Genomic DNA, 24,485 nt, shown 5'->3' on the forward strand with positions numbered 1-24,485 from the left:
TAAACACTACTTGGAATGATTTAGTTGGATACTAGGAATGATTGAGTTATATAATGAACTGAAGAATAAGGATTTGTTGTATCAATGAATGTTTTAAATATATTATATAATAATAAAAATATATTATATCAATTAAAAAATTAAATATTTATTTTATTTTTACTTCGAAATTATTGGCAAGAAATATAATTTAGGATATCATTTGTCATAGCAGCCTATTTTTGTCCCTTATATGAGATGGATTGAGAATAGATATCGAAGCTGACACAGTGACACGGTCCTTTCAATACACTGAAGTGGGTCATATTACTTTATTCTGTCCCAATTGCTTTGTATTTCCCCTACTTATGCCGTACATAAATCTATGCTTTGCTTGAAAAGCAATAAAAATATCTTATTCTTCATTATTGAGCCTTATCTTATTCTTTATCCTTGATTTAAAAGGTTGGCATTCGATTGCGTATCCATCCTTGGTTGTGTAGCAACTGAAAATATTGAATGAAGTTGTAAATAAGAAGAGTGGCGGACGAAGTCGTTTTTTTTAATATAATCATAAAAATAGGTTAGGCGGCCCATGAAGGGCTTATTATCATCATATTAGATTTTTTTGTGAACATATTAACGGTCGAGTTTTTAAAAAACATATTTAACTTAATAGATCAGACTTTAGGTCATTTAAAAGAGACTAACAAGTTAGACATAACTTTTTAGCAGGTAGACATAAATTTTGAATTTTTTTTAATATGCCAATAGACCAAACCCCAACTCTTGTATGCTATATATGTTTAGTCTGTTTAAGACAATGTTTAGTCTAACTTAATCTGTTTCCACCGACTCTATCGTGACTTGTGCAAGCATATTAATAGTGTGTTATTCATGGAATAAAACAAACAATTCTTATTAATTGATGTAAGAATGAACATGATTTATAATAAATATTATGATATCATTTGATTCATGTAGTCGACCACACCTAATATAGTAAAGACTTGATTATTTTTCTTACATATATTCGGATGAAATTTGTGAAACTACATACCTATTATAATATTACGGAGTATATCTTTTATCCCAAATATCACTTTATATTCACTTACTTATAATTAGTTGAAAAATATATTAAAATTAAAAAAAATTTAAATATTTTTTGTCGAATTATAAGCGGTAATATTAAAAAATGTTCCAAGCATTTTATAAGCCCAATTGTTAACAATAAACCAGCAGTCGACAACATTCAAAAAAACAGTTGGAAACATGGACGGATACAAAGGATGAAAATAAAATAAAAATATTTCAAAAGGATCGGACCAGCTAAATGGCCATGGTAGAGCACATGTGGGTTGAAGAGATGTAACTCTACTCCTTTCATAGAATCGTAGGCACACAAATTGTAAGGGTTCTTTTACAAATTCAGTTTTATAGAATAAGGAAAGAAAATGTAAGACTTTAAAATTATCTTACAAATGTATTTATTAAATCTTAAATTTTCTATTTTCCTTATTTTTCTATCAAAATCCAACTTGTGATTGAAATTTATTGCAAGGTTCAACTTTCCATCTTATATAAGCCACACAAAAAGGTGCATTCTAGTGAATAATTTTTTTCCGTATAATCAATAACATTACTTTACATTATGAATAAGAAATTAATCTTTTTTGATCTTTTGGAGTGTATGACCATTGAAGATGTTGCGTAGGTTGCAGGGTGTGCAAATGCACACCCTGAATATATTTCTTGAAAAAATATGTATATCATTTATAGATAAAAGTGTATGTAATGACAATATATGAGTTCTATTATGGTCCTTATATTATTCATTATTCATATTTAATCATCATTAACTCTTCAACAAAGTAACCTAAATAAATTGTGGATGACATAGTAACCGTGTATAAATCTTTACACTAACAATACATAGATATTACATTTTTATTTATAACTCTACTGGTCCAAAATTTATTTATTTTTTAAATGACATGTTTCGTGAAAAACAAAATAATTATTATTGTGTTGAATATTTATAATACTATGGATATGCAACTTAAAAAACTTCATGATCGTTTCTATGAGACAAATATTCAGCTGTTTATTTGAATATCTTGTTTGACTCTAGCCGATTTATTCTCTAGTTTTGATATGACAAAACTGATTGAATTTGTAAAGTTTTATCTACCTGATTTTTGTTCAACAACATTGGTGGTATTTGATAATTAACGTGAGACTTGCATTATTGATATACATAGCAGCATTGAATTTGCTTATTTGAAAGGAATCAATAATCTTTATGGTATGTTGGTTGAAAGTGAAAGATACATTATCTATCTATTAGTTCATCTTCTTTTGTAGCTAGCAATCCAACCATAGAAAAAATTCTTTTCTCAACTATGAAAATCGTAAAAAATAGGTTGCATAATCGAATGAAATATGAGTGTGTGAATGATTGTCTAGCGATTTATATTTAGCGAATATTGCTCAACAACATTGACAACGAATTGATCATTCAACAATTATTTCAAAATGTGAAATCATATAGAAATTAATTATTTTAATTTTTGACATTTATTGCACACCCTGCCTCTGGGTTCTAGATCCGTCACTGTGTGTGACTACCATTATCAACCAGTGTCACTCTCCGAAATAAAAATCTTACCTTTTAGTTTACCTGATATCTAATTACACCACTATATTAACGTCTTGTTTATATTCTAGAAAGTAAAAACTAAGGTTTTTCAAAATGTTTTCAACAAATTACGAGTGAACTTTAGCTAACCACAAATTTTGATTTCTAGGTCCTTAGGATAATAATATGATTGGGGGATCAATATCATCTAAGGAAGGAAGGATAAATAACTATTTGACTCTTGCGTTTCTGTGCTATATAATATTTCTTAGTTCCTTAAGTGTAACATTATGTCTACAATATAATAAAGATAGAAAAACATATGACTTATTGATAGGATAATATTTAAAAAATATAAAAAATAGTAATGTTCAAAATCATCATTATAAAATATATCTTCATGTCATCTATCTGACCGTCTGGTTACAGATTACATTATTATAGGTAACCTTTGTTAGCAATACCACCATCCTTAACAAAAAACATGAATCAAATTTGGCCAAGTTCTATAAAAATTCAACCATACACTAAACTGATTATCCAACTTTAACATTAGCACTTAATTTAAATAATAGCTTATGAGTGTGGTATGTTTATAAAATAAATTTTTAATTAATAATTAATATATTAATTTTTTATCATTTTAAGATTATTTATTATCTATTTTTTTCATCTTATATAAAAATTAATAATAAAACTATAGTTAATTTATCATGTAATAATTATTTATATATACAATATATATTGATTATTACAAAATATATAATCAAAATTGATACTCAAGGATATGGGTACGAAAATCCACAAATAGCACATAAATATAAGCAGTTAAATATTTACTTCTCCATTAGTCGGACACTATTCTAACCCACCTTGTTCTCATCCCAAATCAAATATACAATGTCAAAACCCATGAAGTTATCAGATCATGAACGTCAAAACCCAGGACGTTATCATATCAGTAAAAAACCAAAGGTATATGAATCATGATTGATTTTAAAGGCAAATAATAATAAATATAGTGATAAAGAAAAGATTAACCTCTATCCATATTCCTTGTATTTGTTGCCATGTTAGGTAGTCACTTCATTTCACTAATCAAAGTGTCATCCCAATCAATAACCTAAACTTGATTGATCAATCCATGGTTTCCTATATGAAAAAACTGATTCCGAAAACCAATTAGAAAATGAGTATAATATTTATATATTAATTAATAATATAAAGTGTAAAGATATATACATTAATATTTTTATAATGTTAGTGTATACATTTTTTTTCTTAGAAAATATACTTTTGTTATGTACATAAAAAATATACCTTTAAAACCCTATCATAAGTCTTGTTATTAATTTCCATCCAAATTTCTTATTTTGAGAAATCCTTCCATAATTGAGAACCAATAATTGTACCAAAATCTCATGTATTATGTTGCAAAATTAAAAATGTTTATGATAAATAAAAAATGAATAGTTTATGTATAACAATTGATACAAAAACATGTAATATTCTCAGATTTTGAAGAATGATAGGTTAGCTCTTACCTTTAACAAGCTTGAACTATATAATATATAGTAGCATGTAACATGTTTATTAATTTAAAAGTTGATTATCTTATAAGATCTTTAATTAGACTAATAGACGTTCATATAAATAAGTTTATATATGTCTTTTTTGTATATCTCAGTATATTCATTTACTTCTAAGATAACTAACTAATCTTTTTTTGGTCTATCAATATCCCTCTCAGTTTTAAATATACATATAACACTGTAAATTAAATTAAAAATTTTAATATGTTTTTTACATTGAAATTTTACAAATTAATTTTATAATATAATTAAATTGAAATGTTACCACACATTAGTTTAACATTTATTAAAAAAGTAACCTACCATAGTAAAAATGTATTAAACTCTTATTAGCACAATAGTAAGGTAGTTTTGTGATGATTTGTTTTTTCAAACTATATTCTAAATTATGTCCCAAAATAATAAAAACATATTATATTAATTAAAAAATATTTATTATTTTTCTATTTTTATTTTGAATATTAGTAGGAAATATGATTTGGAATAGAGATGTCTCTGTAATGGTACTACTACGTCACATTTGGCACATAGTATAATGTTGTAACCCAGTTGACTCTATTGTCTCCATTGTTAGCTCTAGATTCACCTAACCAGAGGAGAATCCAAAAACTCTTATCTATATAACTACCATTAATGACAAACCTACGAAAAAGAGTGGTGGCAAAATCATAGAACCTACATTTTATTCAATTCACTCATTTCTCGCTCCTCAAATCACTTACCCATTTCACATTTCTTCTCAAACCATATACCTTTACGTTTACAGAACCTTTTTCCTTACCCTTTTCACAGTGGCCAGGATTTTCAGAATGGTACGTGATTCTCCCTCTTAAAACTAGAAAGTTTTGTTTTTTCTCATCTGGGTCTTCAAAAAGGGAATTTTTTATCTGGGTTGCTAATTATAGATATTGATATGAGTGAATATCAGGTAGTAGCTGGAGGTTCTAATGTTGCTATGTTCAAATTGAAAAGAGGGAACAGTTCTGCTCATAATGTTATCAGTGGTGATAACAGTGATGAAGATCTTTCTAGAAAGAATAGTAGTGTGTGCTTTCCCTCAATGGCAGAGGTGGACAGAGACACTTCCTATGTTTCATTCACCACTTTCAATATCTTGGCTCCTATTTACAAACGGATTGACCCACAAGTATTGTCTTCTGTTCTTTTCCCACAGTTTTTACAATCCTGCAATTCATGTTGTGTGATGAATTATGTCTCAATTTCTATGTTATTTGAATGCTTAACTGAGTTTGTTGTGTTTGTTTCTTTCTTGTGCGTTTTATTTTAATCAGAACCCCGTCCTCCGAGAAAGTGACTTCAGACCATTGTGGATGGCTAGGAATGAAAGGATATTGGATTCATTGCTTTCTGAATCATCTTCCATAATGTGCCTCCAGGTAGCTATTTATCTCTTTTGTTTTTACCACACTCACTAAAAATATGCCAGGGTAGTTATTGGTTGTCATCTACTAATGCTGTTGTTAGTTTCATTAAGTTAGGAACCATTACAATTTTGTTAGATACGGTTAGCAAGCTACTTTTATTGGTTGGTTCATGTATAACCTTTATAAGCTGAACTTACCGTGTTATCAGTTCGATATGAAGAGAATGGAACTACACCATCACTGAGATTTGTCTTTGGTTGTTAGGAGAGTGCATTATATCCTGTGGTAACATATAGTCATATACATATCTTTTGTAGTGACCAATCTATATGGATCACTGTTTTCCTTAACCAGCCCTTACTTACTCTATTTTATGATGATTGTTTCACGAGTAGGAGTTTTGGGTCGGAAATGAAGAACTTGTTGACATGTATGAGGAGAGACTTGGGGATGCTGGCTACTGTCTTTTCAAGCTTGCTCGAACCAATAATCGTGGAGATGGTAAGTTTATGACAATAGCATTCATCCTCCAACCCATTTAAATATTAGGATAACCAACTGCAGTACCTCATTTGTTACTGGTGGTTAGTACTTAGTACCAATGCTCCATGTGTTAGTGTGGTTTTCTTTTTTCTCTTAAACTAAAATCTATGCTACTCCATGTAAACTTGTTGCTCTGTTGCTTAAAAGCTCATATTTATGATGCAGGTTTGCTGACTGCTATACATAAAGAACATTTAAGTGTTGTGAATAACCGAGAGTTGTTCTTAAATGATTTTGGTGATCGAGTTGCTCAGTTGTTACATGTTAAGTCAGTTTCCCCCTTTTCACAAAACCAAAAGGGCAGTTTTCACCAAGAGTTTTTGGTGATCAACACACACTTGTTATTTCCTCATGATTCAAGTCTTTGTATAGTGAGATTGCATCAGGTATGTGAAACCGAAGCAATATAATTTATTCTTCTTATTCATTTGTGTATCGTGTACATCTACCCTCCCTAGAACCCACCAGGTCAGAGCCTCGTGTATGGGACTGTCCATTCATTTGTGTTTTCAATTCTAAACCTTAGCTTTCATTTTTCTTCTTGTAGGTTTACCAAATATTGCAATTTGTGGAATTGTATCAGAGAGAAAACAGGCTCAAACCTATGCCTATTATACTTAGTGGGTGAGTTTGTTATTCATTTTTCGTATGATGTTCGTATGTGATATGAGTACTGGTTTCAGACGTCCTTATTGTGTGAACTTCATTCTCAATCGAATGCAGTGACTGGAACGGAAGCAGGCGTGGGCATGTTTACAAGTTTCTTATGTCACAGGGGTTTGTATCTTCATATGATATTGCTAGTCAATATACTAACAGTTATGCAGATTCCAACAAGGTCAAAACCTCACCTATTGGATACTAAACTCAACCAAATGCTTTGCCAGTGTAAAAAGCATAATCTTAACATATTTATATTTTCCCATTAATGTAGCAGTGGGTTAGTCATCGAAATCATAGAGGAAACATATGTGGTGTTGACTTCATTTGGCTTTGCAATCCTAACCAAGCACGTAAACCCTTGAAGACAAGTTGGGCTGAAGCTATATTTAGTATGCTAAAGGTAAGTGATACTCATCGTTTTGGTAGACTTTTACTCGTCTTTCTATAGGTGCCTTTCACACTTTAAAAGACGAAATATGCAACTTAAGGTATGAGACACATAAGAGATGTAAGAAATAGGATCTATGGATGAGCTTTTCATAGAAGATGAAATATCCAACACCAATCATACTTATTAACAAATCTTAGTTTATTAAATAAATTGGTGCTGTAAAAGTTGATATGCATGTATCACCAATCATGCGTATTATTTCTGATTATTACAATAAGTGTTATTTCTGATTATTACAATAGTAGGAAAAAATGATGTATTTAGAGTTGGACTCTCCAACACCTAAAAACAATGGTACAGTCCCTTTAATTTGTTATGGACCTTCATAATCATAAGACTTCCATTGTGTTGTAATTGTAAAGAAGTAATGAGATTATGCGTGCATGTGCATGACCCTTTTAGCTTTGCATCTGATGCTTAATTCTTTCCCCCTCCTTTGGATTTCAGTATCAGTTACGAAAAGCTACATTGTCTGAAGATGATGCATTTGCCTTTCTGAAGGGTGATCACTGTGTTGAATCTGTCACATATTTTAGCTTCTCTAAAGCTCTCCATAAGGTACTTTCATTATTCGCTAATATAAGCTGCTATAATATTCCCATGGCTAGACTAACAATATCAGAACTGTTGCAGGCAAAGTTAATTGGTGTCCCTTATGGACTGTGCTTCCAACAGTTGCAAGATCTATGGAATCAAGCAGACGTTGATGGAAATGGTGTCATCGACTATGAAGAATTCAAGGTAACAATAAATATTGTATGTCTTCACTTTCGATGATTTATTGTGATCATTGTATTTTAATTTAGGTTAAATTAATCAGTTGACCTTGTACTTCTAAGTTAAATTCAAATAAGTTCGTGAACTAATTTTTTTGTAATTGCATCCCTGACCAAAGAATTTGTGATTGGGTCCTCCAGACACTTTTCTGTTACAGTTCTCAAAAAACATAGGGACCTATTTGAATATTTCCAAAAAAATTCAAGTACTCACAATGGCATACGGATGTATTACTTAACTGAAATCCTAAGGGAAAAGTGTATGAGGAACTTAATTGCAAATTTAGTTCGACTCCTATTTAAATTCCATAAAAAGTACAAAGATCTACAGAGTAATTAAACCTTGAATTTACCTTGTCCAAATCTATGAGCATGCATACACTTTCATATATCTAATGTAGTGTGCTTAAATATTGTTTTGTGATAAGAGCAAATGCACTTCTATTAAATAAAATGTTGATAGTTATTTATTGACTTTGCAGCAAAAGATTTGGAATTCTAAATGTCCAGAGCATGTGTTCGGAAATTTGATTGGGTCAATGGAGGATACTAATACAAATGAAGAGGAAGCCATTGGTTTTAAGGTGAAGAATGCAATGTTGTCTCCTCGTGAAGTGGAGAAAGGACTGTGGCCCGAAAACTACTCTCTTTCTGATCATGCTATACTCACTGCTGTATTTTCACCAGCAAGGATGAGATGTTCTGTGTCACAATATTGTAGCCAGCTAGTTCATGCCAATATATGTTGAAATATGATGTAGCTCACAGAGACTGTTAATTTGTATGAGTGTGGATTCCAAAGTAGTGAATATCTGTAACTAATTGTGGTAAGCCCTGCCATTTTTTTCTGGCAATGGTTGAGTAATGTATATATGTTTTTGCAATGGAAGAAATGGATATGTATGCCTATAGTTGATATTGTTTGATTATAACTGCTCTTATTTTATTTGTTATGCAATTATATTATATTTTTGTAAGGTACTTCTAAATGTAAGGATATGTGGAGCTTTATCCCATTCTCACACCCCAAAACAGAAGGGGGAAGAGTATCTCAGTCTATGGTCTCTACACAGTTTTTCATGGAAAATTCTTGTTGATATGAGCTTAGATGAACATTGAGATATACAAATAATATGTTCATGTAATTCTTTCAGCTTGTATGATCATGTAATTCTTTCAGCTTTTCATCACCGATGGTATCATCCAAGTTCATAAACCATGATATTTGTCAGCAACCTCTTTTATACTCTTCTGAAAACGTCCTTTGAGTTCTTGCTCTCCTTCATAGCTTTATGAACATACCACTCATTGTCATCAAATTTCTGATAGGTTTGAATTTTGTCTTGCTAAGAGCATTGTCTCTATCTTGCTTCCTTAAGAAATAACCTACCTACACCTGCTTATCATTCAACTTATCAATAGCATTTTGTGCAGTCTCTTCATTGTCGAACTAAGCAAAACCAGAGCCTTTAGATTGGCCAGAAGTATCAGTAGCTATTTTGCATGGAAGAAGTTGTCCAAAGGCATAAATTATATGTATCATGTAAGCCTTTGTGATCAACACGAAAACTGAGGCTATGGATCCATCAACACGAAAACTGAGGCTATGGATCCATTAACTCAACTACTATGGCTATGGATCCATCATCTCAACCACCAAAGCTATAGATCCATCAACAAAAATAGAACCAATCTTAACAACTCTACATTTAGCACAAACGTGTCTTCTCTTGCCACTATATCCATTAGTATTATTCTCCTCCATAATGCAACATTTCCATTTTCAATCGTTCTTCTCATTAACCAAAGTAAAATTATAACCAACATTTAGCCAAATTATCTAAGGTAAGAACATATCATCAAACTACATGATTTTATCTTAAGGTAATAACATATCATCAATTATATACTCATATGTCACAAACCTTAGTTTAATTTTCACATAATAAAGGCTCGAGATAGTAATTGAGAGGCCTCTACGGCTGATCACTCAATCTATTTAACATGTAACAAATTGAATAAGTAATGTGAGAAAAGCTATTTGAAGTGCTAAGGCCACAGTGACAAATATTAGCCAATCCAACACTATGTAGTTTCCGCAAAATAGATGAGAGTTTATTAAAAGTATGAAACTGAAATCATGTATTTATACTTGCTAACAGGCTGCATGTATAATGGATTTATTGTTGCTTAAGTTTCTCTATATCTCTTTGATCTCTAGTAGATTCTAGTAGATTAATATCCTAATTTGGGGGTGTATCTTGCTTAAATAATTATATTTAATTGAAATAAGATAATTTTAGTCATATAAGTAATTAAGGGGGGAATTAGATGGATTTGAATAGATATGAGTTTGAATCATAATGGATGAATGAAAAGTCATCCACCAATCCATATAAATTCATAAAATCACATTTCTAAAATATTCAATTTATCCATATCAAATGAATTCCAATACATTCATATATTCATTTTAATGGATCGGATGGATGAATATTGCTCAATTAATTTTTTTAATTTGAACTAAAGTATTTTTTGAAGGAAAAAATCATTTTAAAAATCATTATATAATAAAGCATTTTTTAAAATCAATTTAAAATACATTTTTTAAAATTGTTGTTTTAAAATTTTTTTTAAAAAATACTGGTATTTAAATTTACATGTGAAAGTCATGAAACACAATATTGTAGGTGAGATCAAAGATACTGTATTATACAATCATGTATTTTTTCTTATGCTCAATCATGACACAAAAATCATATTAATCCTTATTGAAAGTTTTTTGATAAAAATGATAATACTATTGAAATAATCATTTTATTAGAAAGAGAGTAGTTTATATCACTGGTATCAAAACTGGTTTGTGCAGGCCGGTCCAACCAATAAACTGATGCACCAGTCTTAATGTCGCTATGATACAACATTTATATCAACTATGTAATTATAGCGATAAAAACTGATCATACCGGCTGATTTCATTTAAAATTATTTTTTAAAGAAAATAATTTATTTTTATCAAAATATTGGTATGGATGATCAAATACACAACTACTACCCAAAAAATACACAACTACTATATTTTTTATACATCTAACACATAGTCTACAATACATATTTTTTAACTAATGGTATAAATAAAAATAGTTATTGTCTTCTTTATTAGTTTTTTAATATTAATATTAGTATAAAATATATGTATATCTAACTTCACCGGTATGCGTTTTAATTAGTGAAATATTAGTTGAACAACCATACCAATACTTGATCAGTGCGATATTAATATCATTGATTTATATTTTACACGTTGGGTTTGCATATTGTTTTATGGAAGAAAAAAAAATTTGTTTTTATTTTTCAGATGGAGTGAGTATCTATCCAAATGGATATACCTATAGATATTCATTGAATATAATAAATGAATTTGAATCCACTCATTATCAACATTATCCATTAAATTATATTTATTAGCACAGATGAATTTAAATATATTTGGATTATGGATAATTTTGTCATAAATAATATTGGATTTAAAACTGATATTATTTTGCATTTAATGCTATTATTATGGGTACTAATTAGAGATTAGACCCTTTCTAGATAACCAAACAACATGATCCAAATGACTTTATATCTGAACTATTCACAGATCGTAGTTTGATTTGGGTTATAGATCTAGATACTGTTCCACTTCAATAACAATAGATTTACTAAAAAGTGCCTTGTATCACATTGAATTATTTCACAATTATATAAACAACATTTAAAATTAAAAAAAAACAGAGAATATTTTACCTTCAGTGGTAAAACATAAAATAGTAATAGAGTTGGGTTAGTAATAAATCGCTTGATATTTAAGAGATGAATCTAAACCATATTAATCAGTGTTGTTAGAACCAGACTGGATCGAACGGCTTACTTAAAAATAAAAAAAATGGGACAATGTTTTAATATTTTGTTTTACTACAGTCCAAAAAAAGATAAACATGTATTATTCCAGTATAATTATACATAATTATTAATTATATAAAGTTTTACATTTACATATAACTATATATTTATAAATAAAGTTTTACATTTATATATAACTATATATTTATAAATAAAAATTATTAATTATGTACGAAATCATCCGATCAGACCGGACGGTTTAACCGTTTAAACCGGTTAAACCTAATAGGAACTTCTGCCGGTTTGACGTTCGGCTCGGGTTTCACAACACTGATATTAATAACATATTGATAGAAACTTATATTTCTAACCAACTCATATATGTAACTTGATCTAACAAGAATAAAAAAGTATTAATCTAGTGAGGTAACACCTCATTACATCATCTGTTAGGTCAAAAAGAAAACTATTTAATTCATGTGAGTAACATTTATTAAGAGTAATATTCATTAAAAGAGACAACTATGCATCATAAAACATATTAATTCTTTACTCATTGCTTAAGATAATATTATTGGAATAAAAAAACTTAATCTAACAAGTTCCGAGGCCTAACTTTGAAACGAATTTTTTATATTTCATATATTCCATATATTTTGATATTGTAAATTGTTCATGTGATTTGGAATACTTTAATGTTTTAGAAACATAGTATCTACATTTATACTTTACATATCAATTATACTTTTATTAATTACTAACTATTTTAGTGTTTATTTCTTTTTAATCCAATTTTCGATACGTATTAAATAAGATTATTACAGTTCAATTTTTATATTATTTATTTAGGTTACTGTTGTAAAGATTCAATAATAATCAAATATAAATGATATAGTATGAGTGTATAAAACTTATACAAAGTTAATACGTACATTTTTTTTTCTTCTCAACCAGGAGTATTTTATTATGAAAGTTACCCCAAGATTTAACCTACGTAGGCATGAGTAGGCACTAGAATCGAGAGTATCTACTATAAGCACACATCCCTAAGCCACCAAAGAAGCTTCGGACACATTAAATTCTCTTATTCCTGTCAAATTTGGTGCAATAAAGCGAAAAAGACAAAAGGAAAACACGACACGTGGAAACTAGTTATCAAGCTTCATATATTATACGAGGTCTTGACAATCAATACTACTGCAATTTTAACCAATATTTGGTGTATGGTCCAAAGTAAAAAAAAAAGTTTACATAAAAAAATTGTGTGTTTTTTATTTTCTTGCTTAAACAATAGTATTAAACCAACAACACCTTGCCAACACTGCATTCCTCAAAGTTACACTTGTTGGGAGAAATTACGAACTTTATTAGTTTCTTATCCATAAGATGAGAGATTACAATTGATAGTATAAAAAACCCAACAACATGTTAGTCTAATAATGATATAAGATATCACTAGATCTTCAGAAAAACAAAAATGTCAAATGTTAGATTCCTTAGTGTGCATTTGTTGGGATGGGCAATGAAACATCCTAAAAGAAATTAGTTCTTTATCAATAGGGTGATAATACTATTGGTAGTACGAAAAAACCAATAATATGAAGACACTAGTTAATCAACACAAATACACAATATATATAAACCATTCTAATATATGTATAAAAAAATTATAAAACCATTCTATTGAAAAGATTAGTGTAAACTTTTTTTAAATATTTCAAGGGTAGAAGATACTCAAAATCTACCATTACTACGAGAGATGAATTGAATATTAACTTGGTAAATGCTAGCTTCCTTCGTTTTCTTACTTCTCTCTCTGGTCTTAGCTATGTCCTTTTTTGGCTGCATGGTCCTTAACCGAAATCAATGTGCATGCATCTGATATGTTAAGTTATCATGATAGGACCAGTCACTTTTGGGGTTCACTAATTTCCCTCCTAGACACTCCCATCATCTTCATTCTCTCTCTGGTCCTTCAAATATATAATAACATGCATTCAAGAACTTCTCATCTTCATAATATTATGCCTTTTTTATTGCTCATATTATCATATAATTATATTATGATATAGTATGTATTTTTACGATTACAAGTATATATCAATATTCAGTTACAACTCTGAATATCAATCAACATTTAAAGCTGCAAGTAGCTTTGAAAATTTACTTTTGAAATGGTACTTGTATCTTCTTAAGTTTTAGGGCTTTGATAGCTACTAGCTAGTGGCTCACATAAGACTTGTACCTTGCCAATGATCAACTCTATTTTTAGTAGTAATGATCCTCTATTTTAATGGAGAGACAAATACTATAAAAAAATAATTGACATTTTTATCATTTTATGCATAATAGTTACTTCATCAAGTTTCTATCCAAAAAATTTATGTTGGTCGGTTGCCATATGCGTTATTTTTGTTTGTTTTTTGGACGAAAACGTTTTAGAAGGACTAAAATTTCATAAATGATAAAGTCTGAAAAACATCACAGCACATAAAATTTGTGGAACAAAAAAAACCAATAGATACTCTTTCCAATACTAGAAAAAATAAAATATTCTAAGGTGTAACGTTCACTAATTATAACAAGCTGGTCACGTCCACTGTCCACCAATATTCCTTGCTTATTTTCCAATTTTCTACTTATAACAATAATAATTGATGTAATGTTAATTGAGAAGAAAAGAAATTATAATGGGGAAGTGGTCCATTAAGTTTAGTACAATTACAATGATTTGGATTGATCATTGATGAACAGTGCATGCGTCCAATGATCCAATTTGAAGTTAATTAATGGAGGACCACGCTGTGGGAAGTAAAAAGTGACAAACTTCTGCAAACTTTAAGGTACAATTTGCTTTTATTATTATCGTAAAAATTAATAATACAACCTCACGTCGTCCTCTTATTAATGAGCTATATCATATCCTATACTTTTATAGGGTGGGCCACCACACCACTCATTCATAGGAAGGCCATGTCAGATTTTGGACTAGAACAAAAATACGAGGAGGAAAATATTTAAAATTTTAATTTCTTTTAATTTTAAAATAATTTAAAATAAAGATTGATTTCTACTGCCTGTCCCAATCCATATCTAATACTAGACTTTCAATTGGAGAGTGAGAGTACAGAAAAGAAAAAAATAGATGATCATATTTAAAAACCAGAAAGAAAAACAGTAAAGAAAAAATAGATGATTATATTTGTATTAGCCAGAAATTAAATGAAAAAAACATATGAGGTTGAAGAGTTTTACTACATTAACCAAGTCTTAGCAATTTTACTCGAATTACAAAAGGGATTTAGATTTTCTATAATGTGATATATAATATATAATAAGACTATGAAATGTGTATCGTGCATATAATTTGAGGAAAATTACATATTAAGAATTTAATTAACCTTAAGTTGATTGTTAACATGTTCATATTATAGTATGCATAATTATTTTATTTAAAAGACATATTAATAAATCATTTGATCATTAGAGGATGATATGCCTCAAACTAAACTAATGTGTCTTGAAGACATTTGTTTGTGAAGAGTAACATTGAGTGTACACCTCAAGTTGTTTATGGAAGTCCAACATGTCTACGATAGCACATGTTGTTGTACGAGGACTTGTTTAAGGGAGAATAGGCCAACAATTATATTAAAGAGTTGATATTTCCGGATATAAGGAAGTTGATATTTCCGGATATAAGGAAGTTGATATTCCCAAATATCGTGTTTACTCTTAAACCATTGTAATTCATGATGAACAAAAGATGAAAGAATGGAAGACGACTTGCAAGAATCAAACATAGAAGAATTGAATAAAAGTGAATAAAACTGCTATTCTTTTATTGATTGTAAAAAGGAGTGAATGATACAATTTAGAGGATGATTAAGATGACATCTGAAAGTGCAATGTGTCAAGAGAGCACTTAAGCTTGCCTATGTTGATGAAGACAAAGGACTTAGTGAAAGTTTAAAGACAACTCAACAAATCAACATGCCAAAGATTCAAGAGCTTCATGTCTAGACTAGAGTCTTAGATGTGTCTTAGTTATTGAGTCTAGGTTAGGTAAACCTAGATGCAAATCTCACAAAGTCTAAAAACTATCATATCATTTACATGTGACATGCCATCTAGTTTATTATATATTCATGCATTAATAATACATGTTATTTGTGCATTTCAGGCATAACATAAAGGTAAAACATGTATAGTTGATAAGCATAACATATAGGTAGTTTACCAATTAACCTCTTAACTAAAAATATGCCAGTTAATCGATTAAGTAAAAGCTTTAATCGATTAACGTAAAAACAGTTTTTAACAGTTTCAACAGATAACTGAAAAACAGATTTCAATTACTCTCTAACAGCCCGTTAATCGATTAACATACAACATAATCGATTAACTAAGTGAAAAATAACTTTTCTATATAAATTATATTTTCAACAAATTTCATATACGATTTAATACATTCATTCATTGATATTAGAATTGCTAAGTTGCGTATTTTCATGTTCAATGTATGTCATATAGGCAGAGAGAATTGCATGTGAGATTAGAGTGAGATAGTATTATGCTTAGGGATTAACATGTCATCCATTGCATATTATCAAATTTGTTCATCATCCTATCTTGTTCTTGTATGATTTTTTCATTACAGTTTAGAGATTTCTTAAAAAATTACATGTTCTTCATGATTCTGATCTTATACATATTCTTAGTAATTGTGAGATTTGTATAGGGTTTATAGCTTGTTCTTTCTTGTAATATTTGAGCTATTTTAATGCTTCACATTACTCTGTTGTTTGTGTAACAAGGAAAATCGTCTCTTGGTGTCGTACCACCAAAGAGATGAGAGAGTCTTCACCAAGACTTGGAGGTCTTGATTTTAGAGCATACTCTTGGTTGGGGCTGGATCATAGGAAAGGTTTTCCTAGGCGATTGGGTAAGGTCAAACCAAGGTAGAGGTTCTGGGAACTCAAGAAGGTAGCGTTCAAGGTCTTGTCTTTGGAAGTGTGTATGTAAGACACACATGTTTCAATTTTACTGAAGAAAATATCTCAGATCAGAGGGGAGGACTAGATGTAGTTTTGGAGTGGACCGCAAAACAAACCAGTATAAAAACCTTGTTGCAGGCTGTTTCTTTCCCTTATCTCTTAACTGTTTTTAGTAGCTTTTAATTGCTTATTGTAGCTGATATTTTGAATATAGTATTACTGCCAAATAAAGATCATTTGTGTTCAAATATATCTTCTATACCATTTCTGTATAATCTGTAATTGGATCGAGCTAGTCACCAACTGCAATTTCTGTGTGACTTAATCGATTAAGTCATATCATTAATCGATTAACTAGACAAGTTTCCAGAATAGGGCTTTGGTGAAAATAGGGGTAAGTGGGAACCGCGACACCTATTCAACCCCCTTCTAGGTGTACTCTATCACTAATATCTAACAAGTGCTATCAGAGCTAGTACGTTGTGCAAGCTCGACCGTATCCGCGTGATCTGTTAGGGAAATTAAATTGGTTCCACCAACCCCTTTGGTGGTGATGGCACATCCATTAACCGCCCTCCCGTATTCAGTGGTGAAGGATATGCCTACTGGAAAGTTCGCATGAAAATCTTTATAGAGGCCAACGACTCAAATATTTGGGAATCCATAGTCAACGGGCCCTTCGTTCCACAACATTTAGTGGACAATGAACCGAAAGATAAACCAAAAAGTCTATGGACCGATGATGAACGCAAAAAGGTTCAGTATAACTTGCGTGCCAAATATATCATCACATCGACCATATCCTATGATGAGTTCTTTCGGGTTTCACAATGCCAAAGTGCTAAAGAAATGTGGGACACTTTACAAGCGACTCACGAAGGCATTAACGAAGTCAAGCGTGCCAGATTGAATGCCCTGACACATGGACATGAGTTATTTCGTATGTTACCAAATGAATCTATTGGTGATATGCAAAAACGTTTTACTCATATAGTTAACCATTTAATTGCTTTGGATAAATTTTTTAACAAATGAGAGCTTACTAACAAAGTTTTACGCTGTCTTGACAGGATATGGCAACCAAAAGTAACAACTATTATGGAATCAAAGGATCTTGACTCCATGCCTTTGGCGACATTGTTCAGAAAATTTCAAGAGCATGAAATGGAGCTTGGGCGCTTGACTATGCACGAAGAATCAGATCACAAAAAGAAAAGTATATGTCTCAAGGAAACAACGACTCAATCCACAGAAGAGAGAAGAAGATGAATCTGATTCAGATGTAGACGAAGAAACTTTTAGCCTTCTCGTACGCAAATTCGGAAAATTTCTAAAGAAATGAGGCTTCAAACGTTTCCAGAAGAAAGAAGCGCGGGAGTCGACCAAAAAAGGCTAAATAGCGCTTTACTTGCCATGAATGTGGTAAGCCAGGACATATGAGGTTCCAATGTCCTACTTACCTCAAGAAGGCTGATTCAGATAATAGCACTCCTCGGGAATTTAAATCGAAGAAAGCTTACATAGTATGGGATGTACTAGAGGAGGACACGACATCCAACACCTCAGATGAAGAGGAGACATCAAAGCCATGCTTAATGACGAGAACAGATGATGCATGTTGCTCAAATTCAAAAGAGGCAAATAGCGAGGTATATTCTAATAGCAAGGTATATTCTGACACCTCATCTACTTCATCTGATGATTCTCCTCCTTATGAGGAATTATATAATGTATATATCAAATTGCATGATGAGTTAAAGGTTTAATTTCAAAAAGAATTAGATGAACTAAAATTGGAAAATGAAACATTAGATTTGATCTATTCTTGTAATGCATGCAATTGCTCTGATAATAATTTATGTCAACCAACTATTTGTGATCCTTGCGATTATTTTGGAAAATGAAAATTTGAGATTAAATGAAAAACTCGCAAAACTCACAGAGAGTCAAAACATGTTAGACACTATGCTTAGTAAAACCAGGAATGTTGGTGACCATATCGGGCTAGGATATATTCTCCCTACGCATAAGAGAAGACCATATAGGAAACCTATTAATCGGCCCAATAAGAAATTTTTTAATAAAAAGGTTCCTACATGCTTTTGTTGTGGCACTCATGGCCACACTTTCTACTCTTGTTATATTAGAAAATATGGTATACCTAGTGACGTCTATGTATGGATGAAAAAGGGAGATAACTCCCTAGTTACTAACAGAAAAGGACCCAACATAACTTGGGTACCTGAAAAAGGCAAGTAATCTATGTTTTGCAGGTATGTCTTCGAGCACATGGACAACATTGGTATCTTGATAGTGGATGCTCGAGACATATGACGGGTGATAGATCAAAATTCCTAGATTTATCCTTGCAAGAAAAAGGGTTTACACTTATGGAGACAACAACAAATGGAAGATACTTGGCATCAGAACAATTGGCAACTCAAATCAGGCTGTGATCGAAAATGTTTTATACGTTGAAGATTTGGAACATAACTTCTTGAGTATCAGCCAACTATGCGATAAAGGTAACCGTGTATCTTTTGATTCCAAGTGTTGTATTATTCATGACAATATATCTAATAAAGTTAAGTTTGTCAGATATCATATAAATAATATCTATATGGTTAATCTAAAAGATGTCATTACTCTATTTTCAAAATGTTTTATATCCAAAGAGGATGACATCTGACTTTGGCATAGGCGTGTCGCTCATATTCACATAAAGCATCTAGATAAATTGTCTAAAAATAATTTGGTTGATGGGCTGCCAAAACTTGATTTTGAAACTCAAGAAACTTGTGACACTTGTCAAAGATGGAAACAAGTTAAAAACTCTTTTGCTAAAAATAATGTCATATCCACAACAAGACCTTTGGAGCTTCTCCATATGGACTTGTTTCGACCATCACAGGTGATGATTTTTGGTGGTAGCTTTTGTGCTTTAGTGATCGTTGATGATTTCTCTAGATTTACATGGACATTATTTCTCTCGTCCAAGAGCGATGCCTTTAAGTCTTTGAAAAACCTTGCCAAGCAAATCCAAAACCATTTTAATCATAAGATAGTGTATATTCGATCTGATCATGGTGGCGAATTTGAAAACCATTTATTTGATAAATTCTATAACAAATATGGTATTATGCATCAATTTTTGGCCCCTCGTACCCCTCAACAAAAAGGAGTTGTTGAGAGGAAGAATCAAGTCTTAGATGAGCTTGTTAGAACCATGCTAAATGAAAGAAAGGTTCCTAAATATTTTTGGGCTGATGCAGTGCATACAGCTTGCTATGTGATTAATCATATACTTTTGAGGCCTACTTTTTTAAAAACTCCATATGAACTTTTAAAAGGCCGTAGACCTAATATTTATCATTTTCATGCTTTTGGGTGTAAATGCTTTATATTAAATAATGGAAAAATTAAATAATGGAAAAAGAGCTTTAAGTAAATTTGATTCAAAAGCTGATGAGGGTATATTTTTGGGGTATTCATTGCATAGTAAAGCTTATCGGGTCTTTAATAAGTATTCAATGCAAGTAGGAGAGTCAGTGCATGTCCATTTTGACGAATCTTCTCCATAAAAGAAGAGGAAGGTATTCTATGATGATGTTGTAGGTGCTTTGGAAGAAGCATACTCTAAGGACATGGACCAGGACAAAGAAGCAGAAGCAGAACAAACTATACAAGATGAGCATCAGGACTTGCCAATCGCGTGAAAGACCAAGAAGGATCATCCACTCGACAAAGTGATAGGTGATATAACTACGAGGGTGGTAACCCATAGCTCTTTATGTAACTTTTGTTGCCTTTGTATCTCAAATCGAGCCTAAGACCATCGATGAGGCCATTGAGGATGTGAACTGGGGTATAGCTATGCAAGAAGAGCTAAACCAGTTCGAGCGTAATAATGTATTGGACTTGGTCTCTAAGCCTAAAGAACATCTAGTGATTGGTACTAGATGGGTCTTTCGTAATAAATTGGATGAATCTGGCTTGATAATAAGAAATAAAGCTCGCTTAGTGGCCAAAGGCTACAACTAGGAGAAGGGCATCGATTATGATGCGACCTACGCTCCTGTAGCCAGACTAGAGGCCATAAGGATGCTTTTATCCTTTGTGTCAATTATGAACTTCAAGCTCTTTCAAATGGATGTCAAGAGCGCCTTCTTGAATGGCTACATTCAAGAGGAGGTATATGTAGATGAACCTCCCGACTTTGAAAATTTTAAGTATCCGAACCATGTATATAAGCTCAAAAGGCCCTTTATGGCTTGAAACAAGCTCCTAGAGCTTGGTATGATATATTGAGCTCTTTCCTCTTGGAAAAATGGTTCTTGAGGGGTACGGTTGATACTAACCTCTTTATTCGTAGATTAGATAATCATGTGCTTTTACTAATGACATTCTATGTAAAGAATTTTCTGAGTAGATGTAGGGTGAATTTGAGATGTCGATGATGGGTGAGCTGCCTTCTTTCTTGGACTTCAAATCAAACAAATGGAAAGCGACATCTTCATTCATTAATCGAAATATTGGAAAGAGTTAGCTGAAGAAGTTCGATTAGGAAAAGTGTAAAGAGGCTTCAAAACCGATAGCGTCCGCATGCTATCTAGATAAAGATGAAAAGGGAAAAGAAATCGAGGTAACCAAATATCGTGGGATTATCAACTCATTATTGTATTTAAATGTGAGTTGCCCCGATATAATGTTTAGTGTTTGTATGTGTGCTAGATTTCAAGCTTTGCCTAAAGATTCACATTATACTGTTGTAAAACGAATTATGAGATATTTAAAAGGAACAACTAATATGAGATTATGATATTCTAGGGATGCCTCATTATCCTTGGTAGGGTATTCCGATTTTATGGGATGTAAGTTGGATCGGAAAAGCACTAGTGGGACTTGTCATTTACTTGGTAGTTCGTTAGTTGCATGGCACAGTAAAAAGAAAACATGTGCTGCTTTGTCCACCGCCGAAGCGAAATACATTGCCGCTGGTGTGTGTTACACTCAAATCCTTTAGATGAAGCAACAACTTAAGGACTTTGGACTTAATCTAGAAGAGATTCCTATAAAATTTGATAATATAAGTGCCATAAACCTATCCAAGAATCCCGTTTTGCATTCTAGAACCAAGCACATTGAAATTAGACATCATTTCTTTCGTGACCATGTACAAAAAGGTCATTGTGTGCTTGAATTTGTGGAAACATATATGCAATTGGTTGATATTTTCACCAAGCCTCTCTCACGAGATACCTTCTATGTTCTTCGAAGAGAATTTGGAATTCTTGATGAAAATTATGTTGATTAAAATCGTCTAAAAATGTTATTATATGCTTCGCATGATTAATGTCTTCTATGCTTCAAAATGTATACTTGTTATGAATTCATTATATTCCTATTATGACTCATAATCTTGTGTGACAAGCTGAAAATGTATATGTGATTGAGTAAAAATTGCTTGATAAATGTTAGAATTCTTTGCATGCTTTTAAAATCAAAAACCTCTTGATTATGCAAATATGATGCCAACTAATCGATTAACTATCCTCCTTAATCGATTAAAATGAATTCAAGTAGCAAACATTTCAATTTTCACTAAATTTAATTGATTAAGATTTATTTTGATCGATTACCATGGCTCATTTTTCTAAAAACCTGGAATTTTTACACAACTTAATCGATAAAATGCAACACTAAATGGATTAACGACAGCAAATATATTAGAATTAGAAGCGTTTTTTGTCACTTTTTCAAACCATCTCTTCCTCCTTTTCTCTGAAAATCTCAAATGCAAATAGCAAATTCGAAATCGTAGCTTAATAGAAGTATTAAACTTCACCTTTACCCATTTGTGCACCTCAATTCATCCAACCCGTTTCTCTATTTCCCAAGAAATCCCATTCCCAATTCCAAAACTCTAAGCTCTAGGTACCCTCCCTTATCCTCCTTATCCTCTCATTACTCATGGTTTTAACCATCAATGGAAAGAGGATATTCGAAAAGGTTCAAGACAACTGCTTAACACACTCGTAGGCCTCCTTGTGCTTCATCTTCAATTCCGAACGTGAGGCACAACCGAGGAGATCCCTACTACTCACTCATACTTCAGGAGACCCGGTTGTCCAAATTTTTGGGATGGAAACTCATGCAAGGTGTGCAGGCTCAGGGAGCTGTAATGTTTTTGGAATTAACGGGTAATTTGTACCCCGCTTTGATTAGGGAATTTTATGCTAACTTCCGTTATAAGGATGGTAGATATTGGTCTATGATTTCGGGAAATCTGTTTGAGATGGATAGTAGCATTTTTATGAATGTGGGTGGCTTATCCACTACTGGTGTTAGCCTAGGTGATTGTGAATGGCTTGCTGATTTCGATGATGTTGAGGTATATAAATAATGTCTGAGGGTCCTCATCTAAATGTCCAAGGAGAACTGACTAAAGTTGACTCTTTATCAGTAGAGAATAGATTGCTTCACTATTTGATTGCGTATATCTTGATTCAGAGGAACACTAATCACGCACAACCTACTATTAATGATGTGAAATTTATGTATGCTGTGAAGGAGAATATAATGGTTAATTGGCCTGAAGAAATTCTGAAGGTCATGTATAATGTCTCTACGTTGCAATCCAAATTGTTGTCATACAGTATCTTTATATCGAGAATTATTGACTATCTGCATATTGACGTATCTGACACTATCGTCACAAAGACTTTTGACAAAGATCACCTTGTTGGTGAAAGCCTTATCCATAAAATAGGTATCTACAAGTATTGAAGTACTTGGCAATACCAGGAAGATTTTACTACAGTGAATTTGGAGCTATCTGATGACGAGGATGAGGCTGGTACAGATAAGCCTAATGAAGATACTCAGGGGGAGCCATCTGGAACTACGCCGCATGAATCATCCTTTGGATTCCATGGAGCAAAGGTTGAACAACAGGTTGGATTTACACTTTCAGTCTTTGACGGACTCCTACCATACTGATTTGGAACAATTTAAGAAGCGTCAGGATGCTTACATCTATAACCACTATCAGGCTATGGGGAGCTTTGTCCAGAACAATGCTGAGGCACAAAATGCGAGGTTTTGTGCAGAGTTTGAGAAGCTGAAATTCCTCATCCGGGGTGATAGTAGTCTGACTGTACCTGATGATAGAGATCTTCCTCCGCATCCCTAGATTAGAAGGCTTTAGATCTTAGGTTGCCATAGGTTTAGTCCTTTTATATGGCTAATTTTTAGGATTTATGCTGCTTTGTAATTTCGAGACATATTTTCTCTTTGCTTTCTGGATTATAACTCTAACTATCTACTATTGCTGCAACTTTATGACTTGATATGCATGCCATTTGAACTTAAATCATTCCTATTGTGGTTTCATTTTGCTTATATATGTCAAATATAGCATGATTGCATGTTTAATGGATCTTGATCATGTTTGGTTATATGTATATCTTATGTTTGATTGAGCCTACTGTTTCAATGCTATAATGTAAATGCTTGATCATTCCATGCTTGATTGGTTCATGTATAACCCTCCATGCCATTAAATCTGTCA

General features: G+C 31.8%; 1 protein-coding gene across 2 annotated transcripts; it reads left to right on the forward strand.

The window, feature by feature from the left end:
- The first annotated feature begins 4,764 nt into the window (after positions 1 to 4,764).
- Positions 4,765 to 8,941, forward strand: LOC109338839 (uncharacterized calcium-binding protein At1g02270-like). Of its 2 annotated transcripts, XM_019576175.1 has the most exons (12): positions 4,765 to 4,910; positions 4,997 to 5,024; positions 5,141 to 5,359; positions 5,505 to 5,609; positions 5,993 to 6,098; positions 6,306 to 6,526; positions 6,688 to 6,764; positions 6,864 to 6,978; positions 7,075 to 7,203; positions 7,702 to 7,812; positions 7,888 to 7,995; positions 8,513 to 8,941. In XM_019576175.1, exons 2-12 carry the CDS (start codon positions 5,022 to 5,024, stop codon positions 8,777 to 8,779), a joined length of 1,461 nt encoding a protein of 486 aa, XP_019431720.1. In that variant the 5' UTR covers positions 4,765 to 4,910; positions 4,997 to 5,021; the 3' UTR covers positions 8,780 to 8,941. The 2 variants fall into 2 exon arrangements, with proteins under 2 accessions (XP_019431720.1, XP_019431719.1); XM_019576174.1 differs by lacking the exon at positions 4,765 to 4,910 and having other exon boundaries at positions 4,999 to 5,024; positions 5,118 to 5,359; positions 7,078 to 7,203.
- The last annotated feature ends 15,544 nt before the right edge of the window (positions 8,942 to 24,485 follow it).

The sequence above is a fragment of the Lupinus angustifolius genome, unplaced genomic scaffold (assembly GCF_001865875.1).
Source record: "Lupinus angustifolius cultivar Tanjil unplaced genomic scaffold, LupAngTanjil_v1.0 Scaffold_45_34, whole genome shotgun sequence".
NCBI lineage: Eukaryota > Viridiplantae > Streptophyta > Magnoliopsida > Fabales > Fabaceae > Lupinus > Lupinus angustifolius.

Excerpts from the sequence above, each read along its gene's own strand:
- LOC109338839 (XM_019576174.1), top strand. The coding sequence starts at position 5,126 with ATGAGTGAATATCAGGTAGTAGCTGGAGGTTCTAATGTTGCTATGTTC. Across the intron at positions 7,204-7,701 it reads CTATATTTAGTATGCTAAAG|TATCAGTTACGAAAAGCTAC; the intron begins GTAAGTGATACT and ends TTTGGATTTCAG. Across the intron at positions 7,813-7,887 it reads TCTCTAAAGCTCTCCATAAG|GCAAAGTTAATTGGTGTCCC; the intron begins GTACTTTCATTA and ends GAACTGTTGCAG.